This window comes from Atractosteus spatula, chromosome 5, assembly GCF_055471065.1.
Source record: "Atractosteus spatula isolate fAtrSpa1 chromosome 5, fAtrSpa1.hap1, whole genome shotgun sequence".
Lineage (NCBI taxonomy): Eukaryota > Metazoa > Chordata > Actinopteri > Semionotiformes > Lepisosteidae > Atractosteus > Atractosteus spatula.
Window position 1 is genome coordinate 58,540,422 of NC_142710.1, and position 25,442 is coordinate 58,565,863.

A 25,442-nucleotide genomic window follows, 5' to 3' on the forward strand; every position below is an offset into this window, starting at 1 on the left:
ACAGTCTGTTGGTCAGACTGCTCAAACCTGTACTAAGATTTCATATCCTCTGCTTGCAACTATGAGCAGTTCAAGAATTGCAGTGATGATGCACAGTAAATATAATTGGCTTCCACTGAGCACTTCTGCTGAACTCTTTCAACAGACATTTAGTTACAATTCTATCAGGGAAACCATAGGATACAAGAAAGCATAAAGAGAAGGAGCTTATCAGAACACAGATAATTAAATTCTAACATATTAATGAAATGAAATTCAGATAAAAACACCTTCTGTAATCCAAGCTGTTATTTTCCATTCAAAGGTTGTTTAAATAACTGCAATACATGAATGAAAATAAGATAATTAAATTTCAGCTGTTTTAGGTTTCACAATTTCATAGAGTTACTACTAGGTTCTGGATATGACCTGTATTATTTTATTTTGAACACATTTGCATACACAGACAAGGACATACATACCATTGTCTGATGTGTTACTTGCATATTGAAATGAAGATATAATTGAAACCTCCCATTTCTGATCGCAACATAAAGAATGTAAAAGAAGGAAGACAATAACTACAGACACACTTTTGCTAGTATAAATTTTATCCAATAAAAATTAAGACCACTGACCAGCAGTTTTATAAAATGACAATCTCTTTAGGTCCTAGACCACAGTGTGATTATGTAAGTTCAGAAAAAGGAAGGGCTGAGTCAGTGTTTGGATGAGTTAATTAGAGGAACTGCCCAGAGTTATGAAAGTTCTTTTGGATATTAGTTATCTTAACTATTCAGCCTACAAGAACAAATTAGAGATAAGATCCAGAAATAGATTTTAATTATTCAGCTCCTTCATTAAAATATGAATGAGAAATATAAAAGAGAACCCAAGGCACACCTATAGGTGGACAGTAGTTATATAATAAGAAGAAGTTACAGTAAACTGATATTTGCTATTTAATTATATTTTATTATATAGTCCAAAAATATAGCTCAGAATTACTTGCAGGATCAACTGAAAAAATATTCTAAGGAGAATATTAAACTGTAAGCAAGGCCCAATAAAAAAAACAGCAGTACTAGAAAACACACAAGTCTCCCTGAAATCAGAACAAATTTATATTCAGATCAAACTCTAGAAAACAGTGGCTCAAATTATTTAACATACAAATTTAAAAAGAAGGAGAAAGAAACCACTGTAAAGAACAAGTAAAAATGAGCAAGATCCATTTCAAGAAAATGAGTACAATGAAATGTAATCACAAGATTTTAAAAGACAATGAAAGAGACAAGAAATAATGATATAAGGAGACAAATGTTTTTATTAGTAATCACAAAACACTAAATAATTAAGTCTGTCAGAAATAATGGTTTTTAAATGAGAGAGAAATGGCTAATGTAGCACTGCAAATATTTCACACGGGTGTTTATTAAGCGAGAAACTGACAACATGCCTCAATCTGAGGAAAGACAAAGAGCTATATGAAACAGTGCTAGCATAAAAGACATGGAAGTGTTACAGGTACTACAATTTAAACAAATCCCCGGGGTCTGATGGTAATCTGCCATTTGTGCTTAAGGAAATCAGAGATACAGTACTATAAACCATTAGAAGACCTTTTTCAACATTTACTCAAGATGGGGGTAATACTCTTTGACTAGAAATTTGCTAATGTAACACTCATTAATAAAAAGGGTAACATATATGAAAAAGTAATTGTATATGTATAAATCTCATTTATCTTACAGTACATTTAAGGTTACTGTTAAGGTCTCATTATCATAACCTTATTGTTTTTGTTTCCTCAAAACAATAAAGTAAAATCAGTTCTACAAAAAGTTACATTATGACAGCTACAGTACATTCATAATTCTAATTAAACAATAATCAATAATTTCAAAGAAAAATGTTAGTATCATTATTTCAAGAAATCAATCATGAAAAATTAGTAATTCCATGTCATACTATGCCTGTGGCACACTAATGGTTTGACACATGAAATACAGTAATTTATAGAAATTTGTGCAATATGCATTACCTAATAAAACAAAAGCTTACATAAAGCTTCCTGTCAAAATTCATAACCATATGCACAGATAACAAATTTAATCAAGCATTTACTACTATAAGCACTAAGCAGTATTGGTAAACTCGTATTGGTAAGCCTTTAGAAAAGAAATTATAAAGTTTATACACATAAGTCAGCACTTAGGCTTTTTGGTATCCCTTTAACGTAAGGGCAGCAAATTCTAGTTACAGTATTTAGTCTTCATAACATTTAATGGATAAAAAATATTAAAAGGTTGTTAAGAGATGATTTTTACAGACCTGATCACCAGGAGAAACCACTACTGCAATGATGCAGACTGCACTTGAAGCAGAGGTGCCATTAGCTACAGTATGTCTACCTTCTCAAAAAGTTGTAAACTTCACATACAATATAAACAATATTTTATTCCATTCCTAATAAACTTTCTGTTTGAAATTATACTTGCATGCCCTGTTATCGTATTCCTACATAAAAACACTGAGACACTGTGATTTCATCCAAAAAAATCTGACTCTCACAAAAAAGCAAATATCTTTAAAAAACAGATATGGAGCTTCACAGAGGTGACTACAGTCAAAAGGAAATGCTTTGGTAAGATCCACATCAGCTACTCCAGTGGTGGCACAAGCTTACATTACTTGTTGTTTCATTACACTGATAATCCACAATAGAGCAGAAGCAAAAACAATCAAGAAGAGAAATAAAAGGTGCTATCACAGTTTTATACAGTATTTGTTTGTTTTTTTTACAGTAATGGGCTTATCCCTATAGAAAGGATGGATGGTACTTTTAAACATGAAATACACAAATTGTTCTGGGCAAACCAATCTCAAATTTCTTAAAGAAATTCTAGGTCCTCTTTCTCGGTTGTGCACAAACCAAACGCTCTTGAGGGAATTAACTAGACTGACAGTTTACCCTCAGGGGAAGTCAGGGCCTTCACAATACCAGCCATTGACCGTGTTCCTTCTCTAAAATTATAAACATGAGCTGTACACTCAAGAAATGTGACCCCAACATAGTATGTACCTGCATTCCTTCTTTTGAGAAGCTAAAGCCAACAGACTTGTGAAGCTGTACTCACCACATAAAGCTGCTTCCACAAAACGGCCCATTCCTGAAGAGTTGATGTCACCTCAGTTACAATGGGGTCTTCCAGTGGGACCACCGTCTCGTACTGCCTGTAAGAAGGTGAAGGCACACAGAACTTTGTCACTTTGATGTAGCTGTCTGCATTTGAGCACCTTGCCTGTGATATCTGTTCTTCATTCTTCACGGTGGATGAAATAAGAACCGAAAAACGTACAGTACATTTAATGAGATTAAGCTTGGATTATCCCTCTTTCAATGTTGAGACCAGTTTCCTATTGCACTGGTTATATAATGCTCCTGAGGGAATTAACTAGAATATGTTACTGTGAGTTTCCATGTATAACTAGATAAAAGATGCGTGAAATGTGAATGGTGTTCCAAAATTTGCATTTGTTTCAAGCGCGTCCACTCCGCCCGTGACCACTGTCTCTCCTTACTAAAAACATATTTCTGATTTTATTCCTGTTCTATCTCCCTCCTCTCTCTATTGTTCTCATGTTAAGTTTATCGTTTGTTCTTTAAATGAGTCTCCCTGTGTCCTTCCTTTAATTCCTCTTTAATTCACTATGTAAATGGATCTTATCGGTTCTTCGTTTATCTCAGTGCTTTCCAAGCTGTGCCTACAAGTGCAGCCTAATTAAACAGAATTGGTTTTTCACATGTGAATAAAAACAGTGATCCTGCAAACCTATAAACAAAAAATAACTTGTTGAAATCAATCACCATACCTAATGGTAACATTATTTCACAATTTCACAATTACCACTAAGATCATTCAGTTTTAATGACCGTAAATTTAAAAATGGCTTTTTGCTCAAGTTTATGCAAACCAGGACATGATGCTTTCAATAAGCCATTCTTGGAGTTATATAGAATTTTCCGGGATTTATTTACCTCAATCTCATGGTTTTATAGCAACCTTCTTGTCCATTTGTTATGTACAGTACATATCCTTGATTAGACCAACACAGACTTAAATTTTGACAGCATGGGTTCACTAATGCTACAAGGAGTTGGGAGGAAGAAACACAGTCAATGAGACTTTAAATCATTCTTTCCAAACTGTGTATTCAGAAGAAAGGTTGATATGGGAAGAGCTGCAGTGAATACATAATTTCAAACAAATACAATTATTTTTTGAAATGGAGATTTCAAAGAAGGTGGCACTTGTACCTGCTAATACTTACCAACAAAATGTTCCATGCGGGTTTTAAAACTACAAGAAAAAAATGCTTGAGCACAATGTTTTAAAACTAAAAGAAAACAAATTCTTGAGCACAATGTACTTCATTGTATTGTTAGTAATGTTTGTAGTAAGAAGTACTGACATAGAATAATTATACTAAAGTGACAATATTCTTGCACCCATTTAATTGAGTGTTTACAAAACTCATCGGATTATAAACTGATGCACATTTACAACACTCTGCATTAGTGCATTCTTATATCACACTAGGTCCTATCTGTCTTCATTGCCATTATATCTTGTTTTAACAAAAGCTATACCCATAATTTATTGCATTTCCAAAAAGCGCACAAATCCATTACCACATTAAGTGAATTATGTCCTTTTTTTCCTCTAATAAACTTAATTAGGTGTGTTTCTATCAGTTGAAGAAATCAAGGAAGTCCAATGCTTTAGTTTAGATTAAAACTCTGAAGGTCAGTTTATATTCTCTACAATATTAGTTTTCCATCAGTTTAAACTGTACATCCCACAGCTAATATTTCAATATCACAGGTTTCTGGGATAGAGACAGGAAACTCTTTAATTTAGATTAGCTTTCTCCTGCTCAATGCCAATAAAAAATACATTCAGTTAACAATTCTACACGATAATTGAAAGTGACAACATTGGTACAAATTTATCAAAGATTTATTAAGAACATTTTTTGTTTAAAATACTGAAATAAAAATAAATTACAGTATATCCAATTTTAAAGGTCAAAGCTACAACTACAGTAATACAGTTTTGTCGCTTTTCAAGAACTGTATTCATCTTACATGTAATGCATTTAGAAATCCCTACAAATTTGGGAAGACTGTCTCATATGCACTGTACATATAAAAACACCAACTGATAACTAACAACATCTGATATTCTTTTGTATGGAGAACATACAGTACCAACACCATACCTCCTCAGGCACTGAGCTCAGGACCTCAGCACTGCAAGGCAGCAATGTTAACAACGGCACTACCACACCACCCAGTTTTAATTTATGACATTGCTAATTAAATCAAGTGTGATACAAGGTTCCCCATAGACTATAGAGACCTGAGATGGAGAACAAACAGTGTGTGACTCCTACGTGAATTTATCATATTAGATATTAAAGTAGTAAGAAAACTATACTAATTCTTAACGATTTAGCTTATTGCATAAAAACAAAGAGATTCAAAATTTAACAACACATACAGTAAATTATTTAGCTTACTTGAAAAAGTTGCAAATCATGTGAACATGATTCTGATCAGATTGAATCTGAATCTGATGATAGATTTAACAGACATGCATATATTTATCTATAACTTGAAGTTCGTCTCATAACTTCTGTAAATGAAAGAAAATTTAAGCACTATCCAAGGATTTTATTTTAATATAAGATAATTTTAATGTACAGCAAATATGTTAAATTGCTTTCTTCCATTAATAATAAAAATTGTTTCTGGTCACTGTTGTTATAGGTGTGAAAAATGTGTGTACCAGAAGTGGGATAACACATCATTCTGAAAGTTAGTTCAATACTCTCAGAAAGTAGTCAAGAAATTACTTTAAGTTGAACAAAAACATGTCTTTACAAAAAAGTAAAAAAGACTGTAGTGTTTTCTATTTCACTGCAATTTTTTTTTCAAAGTCAATACATTTTTTTAAAAGCAACAAATCTTAATATTTTTCCTTATCTATTACATATTATTCTTTTATACCGTACTAATAGCTTACCTTGACACTGTCCACAATATCAAATAATCGTTTCAGCCCTAGTTCCAATGTGATCTGCATTTAGAGTTAACAAGTAAGTAGTATTTGTCGGCTTGACCGTCTCGAAGATGAGAGCAATATTTCTATTAGAAATATAGCAATATTCTATAGCAATATTCTATTCACAAGCCTGTTTTCTTTCTTTCCGCAAAACGTCACCAGAAATTCAGAGTCACAGAACATGGAGCTGCGCATACAGTATCTGGATATTTAGTCTGTTTTGTTTTGTAAATTGCTGGTTTTAGACTTGATGGCGTATATTTTATTTTTATTGTGATTTGTAATGCACTCATAAAAGCTGATTGTATCTAACCCCGAAATATAGAAATAGCATTGCTAGTAGTTTATTTAACCAATAAACTTCCTAACTAACTTTAATAGTTAGGAAGCCTCCATTTAAACCATTGGTGATACAAAATAATAAACAGATGAGGACAAGACTGTGGATCCACAACAAATAACGCAGAAACAAAGCAACCAAAACATAGATTAACTTATTTCAAATAATATACCAGATGTGCAAAGGTTTCCAGGATGAGAACAACAGGTGAGTGATAAAGTTTTCTGATAGACCTCAAAAGAGGTCATGTGACTAGGTCAAGCGCCAGCTCTCTGTCACAATGCCATTTATGTCAACATGGTGGTTGATTGTGCTTGGTGGTTGATGCTGCTTCCCCACTGCTCTTGAGCACTGTGTTTCATTCCGGGCTAGGACGCCTTCTTTGTGGAGTTTGTGTGGTCTCTGAAAGACTCCTTTCAAAGACACATTAGTAACCCATATTGGTGTTTCTTAATTGCCCCTGCATGAGATAACTGTGATGAACTGGAGTTGCACTCTGTCTGGTACAGGCTTTGGGTGCAATGATCAAAGGATTAGTAGCTAGATGGAAAACCATAGATTTTTTTTTTATTTTAATAGAATGTGCTACATGTGTAATGACTAGAAATCAAACTTTAATTAGGGCTTTGGACTCCAGACCTAGATAATGGGTTCAAATGGTGGGTGAGGTGCTACTTTTGTACTCTTGATCAAGGTCATTCACTTATACTGCTTAAGCAAGTGCTCTGTTGTATAAATAGATGCACTCAGACCATTGCTGAAAATGGTTGATCTTATTCTCAATATCTGGATCTGTAAAGTGTTTTATCTAAGCCTTTCAAAGTGATTTTCTTCAAAATGCAAATGTTTTCTCAATTGAAAAGGTTCTGTGCTTTAATGATAATTAGCTTCCATGGATTTATGACTCAGATTATATCAGTTTTTTTAAAGCCTTAAAGCTGTAAAATATCCCACAGTCTGATCTAGTTGTGTCAATTACCATATTAGTTTAACATTCGTAATAATTAAGATATTTAGCTCGCAATTCTTTGAAATATATATTAAGTGTTACTGTTTGGAGATTTTGGTGTGATCCAATTAATGTTTTAAAGATAGCCCATAGAGTTTAACTTTTACAGATTAATTTGACTGAAACCACAATCACAGGGAGGTGCAAAACAGATAACCCTCGCTATTGATTTCACTAGCAGGAATCATGACTTCCGATTTGCTTCTTTGAAAAGGCCAGTGTGTGAACTTCACAGCCTCTCACATGAAGGTTAATAAGAATGTACTTAAATACAAGTTTAAATCAAAGTGTACATTTTATGAGCCATACAAAGAAGAATTATAGATCCCCATTTTATATTCTTCTTTTTGTCAGTTCTTCTTTTTGTCTGTAACCTGCTTTGTGTGCGTATCCCATTAATATTAAATGGAATAATAATTTATTCTGACATAAATCCATCCAAAACCATTGTCAATACAGTTCTAAGGAAAAAAGAAATACAGAAATTAAAATGTGCTATTATGTTAGGGGTAGGGCAGTCTCAGCGTCGACAGAGAAGTAGGTCCTTCTAGTCTTCATTCAATCTGAGCCTGCAGTTATTTGAACTTTGCAGTTGTTAATTGGAACAAACGAGGCATTGTGCCCATTTTTTAAGGCAGTGATGATGTGGAGAGACCTAGAGATTCTGCAGGACTACCTCCCCACAGGACCAAGCAGCTTTGTTAAATTTATCAAAATGCCCCAGATATTAAGTGCCAGTATTAAGTGCTTTACATATGAGATATTATATTTCAATAGTTTCCATTACATTCATCCGGTGCACCAGCTGTCAGGCCCAGTACACCTAGAGGGTGCTCTACTTCTCTCCTGTTCCTAGTTCCCTGTGATTATTCATTTCTTTCTGGTGTGTCTTGTTGTGTAGCCTATTTACTTCCTGCTTCTGCTCTGCTCCTCGCTCAGCATTGAGGTTCGGATGTCCTGAAACCCGCCTAGCACCAGGTCACTCCTGTCCTTGGCCTGAGGGCATAGGTTTCTATACAGCATTTCCTGAACAGCTGAGCCCAGGCTAACCCCCGTCTCGCCACTATGCATAAGGTCTATTTCACTCTCCTGCCATTCCACAGTTCATCCTTTCCGACATCCATGACACCAGCTTTTAGGTTCAGTGGTACAATACTTATTACCCTTTTTCACTGTTTCATGCTACTGAAACACCATCATTTATTAATGAATATGAAAATAACTTTAACGTTTGTGAATGTACAATGCTTTAAGTTGTTAATACATGAGCTACTGTCACGTAATCACTACAGAAAATGAACTTTGTGCTTGTTAAGTCAGATTTTTTAAACAGCAATCACATTCTATAAAGCTGTTTTATAATATCTGTATGCATCTGAGCTCATAAGCCACCTTATGAAGTCAACTGTGTAATTGTTTTTAATTCTATTAATGAAACTATTGACAACAAATGGGCTAGATGGCCTCCTCTCATTTGCAACCATTTTTATATTTCCTAGGATCTAAGAAAGTGTGAAGCTCCAACACTATCACACTGCAGTGACAGAACAGCATTGGTAAAGGTTTCATAGTCCAATCAGTATGCTATTAGCTTTCTACAATATCTTGGGAACTAGCTCACAGGTCAAAATCTGAGCAAAACCTGTCCACGGTCATAGCAAAAGCAGGACTGAATTTAGGACTGACTTGAGTGTGTATTTAAAGCTTTGACTGATGATCCTATAGACAACATGTTCAAGGCCTAACTGCTTCTGGTCATATTTTATATGTGTATGCAAATAATTGAAAATATTGCAAAGTGCAGTTTTTTATTGTAACTTTGTGGGAACTAGAAATTAAATGAAAAACACACAATGGCCTGTGATTAAATAAAGTGAAACTTTGTATCATGTAATGTTTGTAATAGACTGTAGACTATTACAAGACTGTCTTTAATAATTACTGAACACAGAGTACCTCCAATAGTTCTTCATCATAAATAATGGTCTTGGTTGCAGACCATCTCAAAAGGCCACCCTAAACAGTGGAGTTTAAAAGAGCTACAGAGTTTATGAGATAAACATTTTAATAGAAATGTAAAAACTTAAAACACATTTGAATAGTATTTATTATTTAAAGAGATCAGGGAGAAATCAAAACTTTCTTTAGTATGTTTTTAAAATGCATTCACTATACCAAAAATGCAGTGTTCACATAGAACAACACACAGTTTTTAAGCAGATTCACCTGCAATCACTCCCTTCTCTATGAAACAAAACATGCTTGAGTTTTCTGTTGCTTGATGTTTTCTTTTTTGCCTTTACAGAAAGTAAAGAAGATGAACTACCTTCTCTGCACTTTGTTTTATGAACCTTTTCCCTCATTTATCTTTACAAACAACTTCTTTGCCTGTCTGATGCTCACCGACAACATAAATCTTGATATGGCTGTCAATAAAAACCATTTCTGAAGACAAAATCCCTTGGAAAACACTGGCAGAAATAAATCAGCAATGAAGAGTCTTAGCAATGAGAGAGGCGAAAGGGAAGAGAAAAGTGGGAGTAATAATGAGCTAAATGAATAAATCATGCCCTCAACTGCACCTTTTTAAGTTCATTTTATAAAATCAGGTCCTTATAATTCAATAAAGACACTTACCCTCTGTTAGTTACAATCGCCTTCTTCAAGTGAACATAGCTGACTGGAAAGATCCCCTATAAAATAAAAAGAGAACATTACATTTATCACGTTGCAAATTACTGCATTAACAGCTCCATCCTCGAGAATATAAACGTCCCTTACATTGCCAGTGTCACTGCAAGCTTTTCAATAAATCAATCCAAGCAGAAGATTATCAGGTTATCTTCACTGGGACTTAAAGTTGAGCCCTATAACAGTCTCTTCTATTCTGCCTCTGTTGCTTAAGGCACACTGCATTTTTATTTTAAAAATGTGTATTCCTTTTCTAATGGATTTTTTTGGAGTATAGGATTTTATAGAAAATGAATGTATCAGTACAGCCTAGAAGCACAGAAAAAAATAATTCAGGCCTAAGACCTTCAGTTGCAGGTAAAGTTAGGGGTTCTATACACAGTTCACCATTGTAACAAAACATTGTATTATTGAATCCCAAATGGATTCATTATCTGTCGCTTTGTTTCAGTTGTGTGTTTTTTTTATGGACGTTGAGAAAAAGACCACCTTGTAAGAGTACACATCAGTGCTAAATTCTGATGCCTATCAGAATTTCTTCTCACTTCTTATCTCATTTGGTCCTCTGGATATTTAATATTTCAAGAGGAAAAACACTCCTGATGAGAACAGTGGGGACTCAGCAGTCAGGTGTACAATACATGTTCCTAGGTCAGAAGCCTATCCGTTCCTCACTTGATCCGACCAAGGTCAACAGTCATTGAGAAAAGCATTTCTATTTGATGGCAGTTTGCTAAGGGAATATTGCCGTTCCTTGTGCAATGAAGCATTTGACAAAATCGTCAAATCATCTTCCATTCTCTGCCTCAGTTATCATTCCATAGTCTAGTCTGCAGGACACGCACACAGAGAAATATCATCTTCTTACGTAAGCTTATGAACATTCAATTGTTTGGTCAAATTGTCAGGCAAGCCCACCAATGTGTTGTGGCTCATTAAAAAAATTGACATTTTGAGTAAGATTAATTTTGTACTACACAAAAATATCACCCATTTAGTTTATGCAGTTCATGAAAAAACTGCCAAGATTTTGACATTTCAATATACTATTCAAAAGTGACTAGCTTTTCATGCAGCAGAAAAACTACACTGAGCAATATATAAGATGTTTCTCTAACTGTCACTTTAAATTTCACTGTTATCTATATATGAATAGGGCTGCATTGGACTAGAGGAATGTTATAATAATTAGGGTAGCCTACAGAAAAACATATATTAGTGAATCTTAGTTTAAAAGCAATATTGCAGAGTTCTGGAAAAATCGTTTGAATGTTAATGTTTTACTAAGAATGGAGTCTTATTTTGGAGAAATAAAATGTTATATTTACATTTATTTGACAAATGCTTTTATCCAAAGTGATTTATCCAAAGTGTATTTTTCCAAGATGAAAAGGGTCCATAAGATGTAAAAAATATCACAGAAAAACTGGTTGGGTAGAAGCAATACCTTTGTGAGAAAATTAAAGTGAGCATGTAAAGCAATGAAGCAGAAAAACTACATGTACTCTATTACCACCTCTTTTATACAACAAAAGTGACATAATGCAAATCCAGTACTGTCTGGATCCAAGGATGTTCCTCTGCTCAGTGCTATGAGAGAAGTGTACAGGTAATGTCCTCTCCGCATCCTGAATCAAGGACATTTCTATGGCACATGTTGCAGTTTCCTTACTGAGAGCACTATGACTCATCATAAACAGCAGCAAAGCAAAGACACAATTGTCTGAAGGCCAGGATTTTAAAAAAGAAATAGGAAGCAGCTTTTATTTTCCGTGTCTCCACAAATGTTACAAAGTGATTTGTGCTATACTAACCTACAGTATAGGTCACGGGTTTGAAAGCAACAGCTGATACGCAGAACTGTGTAAAAAAAGTTGTGCATCCCTGAAGAAATAATCCTATTCTAATGAAAAATACTATATTATAGTCACTGATTTGGAAGCTGTCTCTCAGGTGTGACAGCAGTCCAAATAATCTATAAACAGTTAATATCGTGATCATCACATGATGAGCATAATCAAGGATAGCTTACTGTACAGTATGTTTCAAGCTGGAAGATTCCAACAAGCTTTTGCACATCACTTTAAACATCAAAGAAATGACATTAGGGCAAATTCTAAGATGTAACAATTACAATGACAGGGCACATTCAGGACACATACTGTACATTCATTCACAGACAGCCATCAACAAGCTTACAGGAACACTACATTCGTAACTGACTTTTTTTGTGACCTGCATTTACACCCTTCATGTGATGCACTAGGGTCAAAATGCAGAACATAAGGACTTTGCCACTTCTACCACTTCTCCATTCCAAGCATAATTTTCAATCAAGACACTGCATGTTGCTTTCCAGAAAAGGCATTTACTTTAAATATGCATTGGGTTTTAAAGTACAGTCTCTTCAAAAAATTAAGGATATTATTATTTACATTTTACTGCAAAAGCAGTAGGACAGGATAAAACATTTGCTCTCTGATATACTATAACAGTTGCTTCCTCACTAGAACAAGCTCCCAGAAGAGTTGAAATTCTGACTGCATTTTTTCAGCTTATGGAAGCATTTTCCACACCATTATTTGTGAGAGCAGAATAAATTTAGAATACAGTAAATTTTATGTTTTCATGTTTCATTACATCATATTCTGATATGGAACATCATATTCTTTAATGGTACACATTATGTTACACTTCCGAAAACATTTAGATAACCTCCAAAAACATCAACATTCAAATTCCATACACTATTCAAGTTTATCATTACTTTTTATTTATTTTTTTTCTTCCAATCTTGGCATTTGTGTGAAGCAAAAGCAAACATCCATCCTCCATCCAGTTTCTAATCTCTTGAGGGTCACTGGGTAGTTGGAGCCTATCACAACAAGCACTGGGTACAAGACAGGGTACACCTTGGTCAGTATGCCAGTAAATTGCAGGACATACGCAGACACAGACATGCACATTCACACCAGGGTAAGCAATTACTAAGTTAGTACTAAGTAAGTTAATTTAAGTAACTAAGTTAATTTACTAACTTAGCACCAACTGTTACAAAACCCCTTATATAAACCATAAAGAGTAAAACAACCCCTGTATTTAATCAAATATACCTTACCTCTTGGAACAAAGTGACAACAGAAGCAGTTTGTCAGGAATGATTACGCTATATACAGTATAGCAGTTTCTAAAATATCTTTAAAGACAAGAAAAGGGTAATCATCTATTGTGTTTACAGAAGAAAGCACATCCTATTGTATTTTATACTTATTTTAATGCAATGTGGAGTTTCTGCACAATATAAAATATCAAATTCTAAAATTATGAATTGCCAAATACTAATCCAGGTTTGGATTTTAATACGAATAACTGAAATTATTTGTTAACAGACGTCTTGTGATATGTGACTGGCAGGTATAAAGAATTATTTATCGACTTAAAGTAGTAAAGGCAAACGTGGAGCTATAAACTGTACATCATACTAGCTTTGCATGATGTGCTCAAATCAAATTTCTATGTACAGTATGAGGTCCTCAGATAAATTCTCAGTAGTCTTTTTATTTGCTGTTTTTTTTCACTGACGAAGTGTCACGATTGTTATCCCTCCTCTAGAGGGCGCTCTGACCCTTTTTTGTATTTTAGTTTCATTATTACGTTCCCCTGTCCTTTGTTCCATGTGTATTATTTAAACCCCATGCCTCTGAAGTTCTGGGCTCAGCATTGATAGATGGACACCACAAGGCTTACCTATTGCTTGGGCTCGTGGGTAGCCTGAGGGCAGGTCTTATTCCCCAGCGTCCTGACCATCTGGGTCCGGGGCGCAGAGCACCCGGCTCCATTATGATTTTACTTCCGTGTTCCTGATTCCTCATCCCTGCTCCTGTCTCTCTTTGAATGGATCTCCCGGCTATGGACTTTTGGACTGCTTCTTGGTTTCCCCTTTCGGATTGTTTTGGAATTGTTCGCCTGCGCCATGCCCCCCGAGCACCGGAACACTGGGGTCACGTCCCCCTGTCAATCATCTCATCCTGATCCTGTCGTGTTTCCCTGTTGCCCTTCTCCAGTCTCTTCTGGATTTTATCGTCTGTATAGGGTCCTAAATACACACTACACAAGAGTCTGAACCAGCTTCCATTAAACAAAGACTCCATGAGTTTAGACTATTTCTCTGATTTACTTAAACAAACACTGGCTTGCAGTTCATAAATATACAATATCATGTACATGTCTGTTTGTTCTACAGTTTCTGCAATTCTGCATACATTTCTACAGGGTAAATCCTAATGCAAGGACACGATCTTCAGTAGCACTTACAGTATCAGCTATTGTGTTCTTAATGCCAGATATCCAGGATGGACAGAAGGCTTAGAGATGAGTCATGTACATATGGACTAGTAGCATGCCTGGGAAGATATTAAACTGGCAAGGACTGGTAAAGTGTACAACCATGAAAGTAAAAAATGAAAAAATAGGTCAATAAAATATTAAATGAACTGGAAAAAACCTTTCTACAAACCACACTATTCCAAGAATCACCTTTGGAAGCCAGGGTGGCTATGTCTGTTCTTGGAAAACAACAGTGAAATGTTTACAACGCTTAATTAATCTTGAGTAATCAGGCTGAATAACACAATTAATTTTGTCACCGGCTTGCAAGAAACATACAGTAAAATAGAAGTCACAGATGTCTCCCAACACCAGAGCTGGTTTCACATCTCTTAACTTGCAAATAAATCTGCACGGTTGAAATACATGTTTTTGCGTAAGTGTTCTCCAACAGCAGCTCAACAAAGCATTTTTAAGGCTCAATAACCGCAGGCCAAAAAACAGGATGGTTCAGGAGTCTCTGCAGTGCAAGAAGGAAGAGCACAATAACACAACATAAAATGCAGCTGAAAATCATGGCTTTCAAGGAAGATAATTTCACCATTTTGAGAATTATTTCACTTTATAGTCAAAAGAAAGAGCTACATTTTACAGCCGAGTTAAATGCCAGAAACTAATCAGCCATAACTGAAGCCTGACAACTCAGGGCAGCTCATGGTTTCAAGAAGGAAATTCACTCAAAGCTCTTGGGAAAATTCAATATTTTCATAGCATATGCTGTGTTTTTTGGATTTTACTTCATGTAAATAGTTTAAGGTCTATAACTGTCCAGAAATAGCATGTATATCTGCTTTTCCAGATAAACATTGCTTTTTAATTGTTATTCACCTCGTAATAGCTGTTTTGCAAAGGCATCTCTGGTGTGAAACAACAGGGCTCCTGGGAGCTAGAACACCACAATGCAACTGCTGTGATTAAGGGGCTTGCTGACAGGTTAGCTGACTGCAGGGATGGTGAGTAAATGCGATTGGCAGGGACACTGCTGTAAGCTTTTCAGGCTTTTGTCTTTTGCTAAAAAAAAGATACGGGCATAAAAACTCAGTGGTGCTTGCTACGCAAAAACATACCATCAAATCTGCCACTCTGCTGAGTAACCAAGAGATAACACCTTGAGTACATTTTAACAATCACCGCTGAATATTGCAAACTCTACATACAGTATGAATGCCGTACCTGAGTCACTGAATATTGCAGTAGTTCAAAGCAAAAAGAAAAAAGTTCGATTGAAATGGCTTCAGGGTAGATAGAGCTGGGAGAAATACTATATATGGACGCAGAGAGAAAAAGTACAATACAAACCAGTGGAGAATAAGCAAATTTACAGTCCCAATTATTTTTATGTGACCAGAGGCAAGATGTAGATTTACATTTAATTTCAGCAACAAATTCTGAACTGGAGGCATTATTTAAAAGTCTTCTGCACCTGTGAGTTAAAGCACAGAGGAAATGCTTGATCACAAGTCAGACTTTATTTGAATGCTTCTAAATTCTCTGTGCTTGAGTCACTGTCCAGTGATAAGGAGAGAAAAGAAACAGGTTGCCCTAGGACATAAGATTACAACGAAAAAGGCATAAGCCTGCTGATTCTAAGACGCTTGTACTTTTCCACACTTAATCCTTTAACATGTGTCTTTTGGATACAGTACTGTATATTAAGGTGCAGAATAGAAAACATTGGTGATGTGAAAAGGAAAATAAATGAAAGAGAATGAAGTCTTCTAAGCTGAACAGTACAGGAGATGCAGTTTTGCTCTCTGAAGCTTTGGTATTATCATGTTTACTGGAGAAGGGTACTGAGCTTACACAGTTTTTTCCATTTTTTACTGTAGGTGCCAAAGCCTACACCTGAGGTTAATTCACTCCAGTGAAATAAAGGAATGGCTTTTAAAATAACATTGAAAATATTAAAATTGAATTTCTTGTAAACAAATCTAAGAAACTAATCAAATCAAAGAAATAACTCTTTAAAATTGCATTTAAAAGAGACAGTGCTAAATAAAGCACAAAGAACTACCCGATCATAATCCATTCATGCATACTGTTTACAACCTATGCTCATATTTTCAATGTTATAAGATAACACTATAACACAATAACAATGTTATATAGTTTGGTTATTCAGGTATATTTGGATTCTAACATAGAATCATTTCAGTTTTCCTCCAGTTTAAATTCACCCTCACTTAGAATATCATCACTTTCTTAAATCAAGTGTAGAAACAGAGCCATACGGCATGACCTGCAGCAAAACCGGTTTTATTGCTAAAGATGGTTCTTATATCTTTTAATAAGGATATGCAGTTAGCAGTGATTATCTGCCTTTATTATCTGCCTTCATTCTACATACATACTGTAATATCTATGTAGAAATCAATTGTGTAGTTTAAAATAACTTTCTAAAAATATTTGCTGAAAATGGAGAAAATATATATCCAAAGGTGTTGCAGTGATATACTGTACAGAAGTATACTACAGTACTGTATGTACTATAACAAATGTCTTCAACAATACTGATTCCTTTTCTAAGTTCACATTCTGGCAATCTACTGCAAGTGTCCATTTAAATTAAACTTCTGCTTGAAAGCATTTCAAGATGACGATTAAACTAGTCACAAACAACATGAAATCACACAGGAAACATGGTATACAGTCAAACCCATCATAAGAGACCACTGAAGGGGCATTCAAAAACTGGTTACTTAATGCAGGTGATCTCTCAATACAGGGCTCATAATTTCAACAATAATAAAGAAAGAGACAGTATGTGAATGTTATAAAGCATGAGGTGGGATACTGTATATGATCAGCTTTATGAAACATTATCATTATCAGTACAGCTTAGATAATGTTTAGATAATGAAGGGCTACGATCATTAATGAACAGTAAACAAAGAGAAAATGCTCTCAATACTTGATCTTGATTATTACATACAAACAACTTTGAAAAACGTGTTTGGTGCATAGCTCATGTACAGTAACTTGGTGTAAAGTGGCACCGCCAGGAGAGAAACGCTTGTATGTATGTACAGTATATGAGCAATTATTTACAAGCTGTAAAGGACCTATGTGTGATAATGCAAAGATACTAATGTGAAAGCTGGTAAGATAACATTGCAGAAGAAAATTTATTCTCTCTTATGTTGTTTGTTTTATTTATAAATAATGCAGGAACAGAAAGAATAGAATAATTGCATCTTGTCCAAATGAAAGTATGTAATTTAAAAAAAAAATGATTATGCCTGAAAGACTGTGCACTGTAAAAGTAGCTATTATACCTCCAAAGCAGATACTTTGGTTTTTAGCCAGTTGTTGTTTTTCTTCTTTATTTCTATGAAGCCTTCATGTTCCTGTCAGAAAGCTTGTGTTCTGTCATTTAACAGATGCCTTTGTCAAATTTATTATGAAGCTTCAATTATAATCTGAAAGATTTCCATTTTGCCCATGCACTGGTTTAATTAATAGTCAATCCCTAACATTTTGCTGATGGATGAAGTCATCTTAGTACAGACTGTGAAGGATCAGCTACTAATGCCAGGTATTGAACAGTTCTTAAAACTATTCAATAGGAAAGAGAAAACATTTGAAAGACCCAATGCAATTTAAAAAATTCTAGACAAAGAGACAATCTGAATGCTTGCTCTGTCTTATATATACTGTAACACTGCCCTCATCCTGTCCAGCCATGCAAAACAAAGAATGGGAATGAAAGGGAATTGATCAGATAGGATCAGAAAATTAATTAGGACTTCAAAAAAATTATAAGTTTTTTTTTCCTTTTCTCATAAAAGCAATGCATCTATGAGATATCATCTGAATACATCTCAGAATTCTCTGGGATTCCTATAGTAACACTGACAGTGTTGAGTATTACATGTTTCTACAAGTTACTATTATTGCTCTATTTTACTGTGATGACCTGCTCCAGTTTCATTTATACAATAGTCACTTCTTATTTATGCTATCAGTTTAGGAATGAAACCTGTGGTTCCTCCACAACCTACACAGAGAGACATCTCATCTGAAGTCCTTGCAGATACTATTTCCATTACAACAACATCGCTTGTGCTCAACATGCTCAAGTTTGCTCTAAGCTAGAAGCTTAAAAGTAACTAAGCACCAAATCCAGTGAAAGGATCTGGTTTCAAAACAACTGAGAAACAACACACCTTTGGAAATCAAGCACCTGCTCCTAACTCGAGAGACGTGCGCGTTTTCAAACAACCACACACGGAACCACAAATCCTAAATTGTAACAAGCTAGGGGCTGTGTTTTACAGAACCAGACCTCTTAGCTGCTCTCCTCTCTTCATCTTTTCTATCTGGTAGTACCAACAGAGGACTGCATGCATTCCACAACTTGACCCCACTGGTTTTTCAGCAGGAAAACACTGCATGTGGGAGGATGAGTGTGGGTGGTGAAAAAGAAAAAAAAGATAAAGAGCTTTTGCAAAATCACATTATTTTAATAAGGGCAAAACACTAGAGAGGACAAGCGAGAATCATCATGAACGCTCAGTTCCCCAAGAGACCTAAAAAAATCATTACAGCTGAAAAGACTTGAAAAACAGGTTTAAATCTTAAATCTCAAGCAGAGACCAAAGTGAATTGTGGCAGAAAAGATAAATTGCCAAACATTTGCAAAACAGTGGCAGGGTTTCTTTTAATTTATCATTACAATCACACCACTATATACATGTCTTACTGGAGATTTTCCATCCTTAGACTACACAGAGAGCTCCCATTTCTGCAATATATGCAGAAGGCAGCATCTTTGTGTTTCTCTCAGTTTTTTTCTCAATTTTTAAATACTGTACATAGAGGAAGATAAGAGAACACATCCCAGAAATTGTCAAGAAGTGTCATAAGAACAGTTCTGCAAGAAAATACATGCTAATACAGCAAGATTAAAAACCAGTTAAAATGATCATTTTGATAAAAATATAAACAAAATAAGAGAAAAATAAATAACATTAACATTAGCATTGTTAACATTAACATAAACATTAGCACACATATTTTTTCACCCTTATTTATACATTTTGAATACTGTGGTGATTTATAACTGCCCAAAGGGTCATTTACATTCCATCAAGGGCACTGAAGAATATTTCTAGAACCTCCCGAGAAGATACAGGTAGTTCATTTTGGTAGTACAGTATGTGTTGGTCTCAAATTTTAAAAACCCAGTTTAAAGGCCAAGAGAGAATAAAAATTCTCCTTGACTTGAATAAATATCTAACCAATGCTACACCTTCTGATCCCTGTGGCATGGAACACAGGTATTTCAAAACAGATAAAGCAGAGGAAGCAAGACAGGTACAGATACAATTGGATAGACATATACTGTATATTCCAAAGCTCAGATGTTAAAATGGATGTGATACAATAGTTTTGCCAGAATCAAATATACTTTAATCATTTTATCTAGCATTATACAAATGACAATGTGCTATTTGTTTGTTTGCTTGAAGGGTAGCAAGTTGACTTCCCTAAGACTGCCTGGTTAGGGTTATTTTTATCTTTAAATAGTCAAGGTATTCGTATGCTTGTGTGTGCGCAGGCATGTCCTGTGATGAACTTGGGTCCTGTCTAGGGTGTACTCCCACCTTGTACCCTATGCTTCTAGGATAGGTGCTGACTTATCATGACCCTCAACAGAATATAACTTGTATTAATGATGATTATGGGACACAATCATTCTGGTAATGTGAACTATATCCTTTCGGGGCCACAGAATATAAGGAAACAACCTCCATCTTCCTAAATCAGTACGACAACACAGACAATCTGGGAACAAACTTGCTCAAGTAATAAGCAATAGGTATTCCCTTAAGCCCTGTGACATCTTTCTGAACTGCTGAGGTCTGGCACAGGACATACGGTACGCCTGCCAGACTTCAATTGCTTCTACTCTAGATTAACTGAGACTGGAGGCAAATCATCACAACACCAGTACTAATATAACAGATTGAACTTTATCTAACCCAGACACTTGATTTGTTGCCACAAGGTTCTGGATAGGAATTAACCAGTTATATACATATATTTTGAAAGACACCTATGCCTTCTGGTCTACAACAGCTTGCACAGAACACAGGAAGGGTTTATTCCATACCTGATGGTAATCCTAGGAATCAAGAAGCTTAAATTAATTTTTTTATAAACCCAAGGCTTAAAGTAAGGATTAAAATCCGTACTGCATGGCATTCCAATTTGAAAAAGCATTATTATTGTCTGTTAAGATACATTTAATCATTTTCTTTAGGAAATCTAAGGAACAAAATAATTGAATAGATGTCTTTATCCAAAGCAAATTCCACAGACTCCAATTACGAGCAACATTCCAACAGTTATTGTTAATTACTGTAAAGAGCAAATGCATTTCTGCAAAGAGATTTTAATACTCTGAAAGAGGTGGCAAACCCCTTACTGTATTTTGTGTGATGTGATCTTTTGTTTTGACATTAGGACATGGCAATGCACATACTGTACCACTGGTTATCTTTCAATTTCTTTTTCCTTCAATCCACCAAAAATGTTCACTTCACAGGATGTGATATTATTTAATTAACTTTTCACACAGGGAAAAACGTCTTATAAATGTCACTTTTAACTTTCTTTTCTATTAGTTACTACAAAAATGTTGCCTGAGGCATCCTTATCTTTCCTATTTTTTATTCTGTACGAATTAGCAAAAAGCCCTTCATACCTTATCTCTGTATTACTTACAAAGGTCATTGAAAACATAAAACTTTTCAAGCAGCTTTTGTTTTGTGAACTTTAAGCATGCAGGGAAAATTGTTTGTAAATGTCATGCTCAGATAACGTCATCAGAATTTACAAAAATTAAACAGAAAAATAAAATAATAATTATTTTCTAAGAATTGGGATTTTTTCTTTGTTATACTGTATACAGTACAAATATAATTTGCAACGGTCAGTTGTTTCAGAATCTACTTTCCTGTACCTCATGGGGTGAATGAAGACAGATAAACATGCTCCTTTGACATGCCCACCTGCCACAGCTGTTCATCTCTTGACTGAACCTAACAGGAGACATAGGAGACATAACTCCAGGGGAAGAGCACACTGACATTTGTTCAAGCTGGCAGATACCCAGTTCACCTGTGTCTGGATTTTGCCAGAAGCAGGCAACCTGGCCAGATAGCATCTACTTCGGCTGAACGGGGAAACCCAGTCACACTTGGCTAGTGACCCAGGTTCATACCAAAGACATCTGCAGTGAGCAGCTCGATGTGCACTCTTGCCAAATATTGGCCATGCCATGAAGGAAGTCAATTAAATATATGTATATACTGTATATATTTTTAGAGACATTGAAAAACCTTCAAGTACAGTAGCTGATTTATCAGCAGAAAAAAAACTTGCAATGTGTAAAAACAGATTTCTTATTGATATGATGTACTTTTGAGAGTCAATGTACATGCATCCAATAAGGTACTATAGTATTAAGTAACACTTTTACCTTTTTATATTGATTATGGCTTATATGGCTAGCCTGATACTTTTTCAGTCAAGAGGAACTACTTACTGTACTGGTAACAATTATATCACCTGTATTTCAGCTACTGTTAATGCTTAGCTGTACTAGGAGCAAATGCGCAATGGAATTAATCACCAGTAATGCTAAAAGCAGCTCCCCCTTTCTGTTCATTTATATGCAGTTCTGTACTCCTCAAATTTAGTTCAGCACGTTAACATGTAATTTGTTGTTAGTTTTTTATAATAATATTCTGTATCTACTACATAATTCATAATAATATTTTGAAGGGTTTTTAGCTCATATCACTGTTGTAGACCTTAGAAAGAAAACATGAAGACAGGCTTTTTTCCATTATCCCGGGATGTCTTTGCAGATCCAACTCAAAAAATAACTTATGCAAAGTTCTTTTTGACCAGGAATGGCATTTTTACATCAAATCTGTTTTTATTAACCACACTGGTTTGCAATCCTGTGTTTAAAATAGCTCCTCTACCCACTAGGTTTAATATTATTAAATACTACAAGGCCCACATTTCCTGAGGGTAGGAATAAACTTGCCGAAGAACATATTATTTAAAACCACATTTAAAAAAGGATTATAAAGCTTTCAGTTTCCTGGGGGAATGTATTGGACTCTATGATATTCAGAGACATCAGGGATTTAAGTTGCCTTCCTATGTGCTTTTACATGAGGCTTTAAAAGAACTATAATGCATAAAATAATAAATGCTTTACAAAACATAGTTACTAAGTCATATTTTGCATTGACTGAATCAGATATACAGTGGGTATAGAAAGTCACCATCCCCTTTCAAAATTTGTACCTTTTGTTGTATGACACAAATTAATTTAGGCTTGTTCCATTTTTATTTACACACAGTAACCCACATTAGCCAAGTGAAAATACAATTCTAAAACATTCTGAAAATTCATGAATATTACAACAGTAAAATACCTTATTTGGATAAGTGAACAACCCCCTTACAATTGCATTTGTAAACTTGTTCAGGTATAACGAATCACCTTACAGATAACAGAACAAACTAACTGGCTCCCACCTGTGATCAATTGTGGTGATTTTGATTAGTTCAGAATAAAAGCAGCTGTTTCTAGAGGATTCCACTGCTTGGAAGTGCATTTCAAAGCAAAGAATCCACTATGGGCGGAAAGGCGCTTTCAAAAGAGCTTTGAGATATTTTTGGAAAGGCACAAGTCAGGAGATGAGTATAAAAAGATTTCAAAGGTTTTAAGTATCCCATGGAGCACAGTGAAGACTATCACTAAGAAGTGGAAGGCATATGGCACCACCCAGACCTTGCCTAGATCAGGCCGTCCCTCCAAACTGGATGATCGAGCAAGAAGGAGACTGATCAGAGAGGCTACCAAGTGGCCGATGGCAACTTTGAACGAGCTACAGGCCTTTTTGGCAAAGACTGGTCATTGTGTGCATGTGACAATATCACAAGCGCTCCACAAATCTGGCCTGTATGGGAGGGTGGCAAGAAAAAAGCCACTCCTTAAAAAAAGCCACATCAAGTCTCATTTATGTTTTACTAAAAAGCACCCTAAAGAAAAATGAGACCAGAATTGAACTTTTTGGCTGGAATGCAAAACAGTACGACTGGTGAAAACCCAATATATCTTACCAACCAAAGGACACCATTCCTACAGTAAAGGATGGTGGTGGCAGCATCCTGCTGTGGGGGTGTCTCTTCAGCTGGGACTGGGGCACTTGTCAGGATAGAAGGGAAGAAGGATGGTGCAAAATACAGGCAAATTATTGATGAAAACTTGCAGCCCTCAGCCAGGAAGTTGAAAATGGGAAGATGGTTCACCTTTCGACATGACAATGACCCAAAGCACACTGCCAAAGCAACCATACAGTGGCTGAATGTCCTGAAAGGCTGAAAGGAAGGTGAATGTCCTTGAGTGGCCTAGTCAGAGCCCCGACCTCAATCCCATCGAAACTCTTGACTTGACTTGAAGAGTCAGTCCATCAACAGTCACCACACAGTTTGACTGAGCTTGAACAATTCTGTAAGCAGGAATGGGCAAATATTCCTCCCTCTAGGTGTGCAAAGTTGGTAGAGATGTATCCAAACAGACTTAAGGCTATAATTCAAGCAAAAGGTGCTTCCATCAAGTATTAACTCAGGGGGGTGTTCTCTTATCCAACCCAGTTATTCTACTTTACTTTATTTTATTTTTTCAGAACTTTTGCTTTCTTTTTTCACTTGGATATTGCAAGGTACAATTTGTAAGTAAAACTGGAAGAAGTCTGATTTTATTTGTCTTCTTTTTGGGCTTTAGGGCAACAAAAGGAACATTTGAAAGCGGGTGGTGACTTTCTATACCCACTGTACTACTGTAGTGTTGTCCCAAAATGGTTCCCAGATACGTTAAAGAACTCCTTTGGATTCTTTCGCAAGGGTAGTACTATGGTTTAACTCAATTTAATTGAATTTATGATCATCTCACTTCCTTTAAATATTATTCTATTATATTCTACTGGCAGCTGCAGAATGCCCAGTCACAAAGATTAGCTGTTCATTTCCCCTATACATTTGTTCATTCCTCAATGACTCAGAAGTCACAGAGGCCAGAGATCACATGGAGCCAAAAAAGCGTGTGTGCCATTGCTTGGAAATCTCAGTCACACTTGGACAGTGACAATGAGTGGATCAGAGTTCAGCCTGCCTTTACATGGAAGCCCCATTCCAAATGGTTTTCTCATGTTCATGTAATTTTTAAAAGCACGTTCTTAACTGATACCGAAGTATCTTGATTCAGGATATCAGTTAAACAAATAAAGAAAAATCTTCATTAGTAAATTGGATTCTTACATATTTTAAATATCTGACTAGAGGCATGACTGAGCTGGGACTTCCACATTAACTCTTCAGTGCCTACAATACCAGAAGGCTAGTATGTCCCAGGTGAAACTAGATTTCTATTTCAACGTGTAATGGACGAGGAGGATCTTCAGTGGCCCTATTCCCTCTGTTTAAAAATCCATACTATACATTGGAAGTGCTTGACTGAACAAGCTGAATGATATTAACTTACTCTGGGATGGCTAATCCTGATTTACAGAGTATTTTGCACAGTAACTATATCAGGGGATTTTCATAATTGCACTTCAATGTTTACTGTGAAACTTTGTTAATGAAAATAACAGCTCTCACCTTATCAGCTTATTGAAGTTGATCAAAAAAGAAGACGGCAATACATTGCACTCCTAATAGTGCCTCATACAGAGTGTACATCTGCAGATGCTTGCGAGATAGAATCTGCCTTATTTACTGTAGCAATGCCTGTTCACAAGCTTATTGCAGTACATGCTGTGTTTCTTTAAGTATAGAAGAACCTATTATATCTTTGAGACGTTCTTCCACACTGCCG

At 35.5% G+C, this 25,442-nt stretch overlaps 1 protein-coding gene across 1 annotated transcript in view; it reads right to left on the minus strand.

The window, feature by feature from the left end:
- Positions 1–25,442, minus strand: part of dock3 (dedicator of cytokinesis 3) — a 247,429-nt gene that overhangs the window by 136,255 nt on the left and 85,732 nt on the right. The window contains exons 4-5 of the mRNA XM_088915677.1: positions 10,097–10,152; positions 3,120–3,216 (exon numbers count right to left, since the gene is read on the minus strand). Of these exons, the coding sequence (XP_088771803.1) occupies positions 3,120–3,216; positions 10,097–10,152 (153 nt within the window). The remainder of the gene's footprint in view (positions 1–3,119; positions 3,217–10,096; positions 10,153–25,442) is intronic.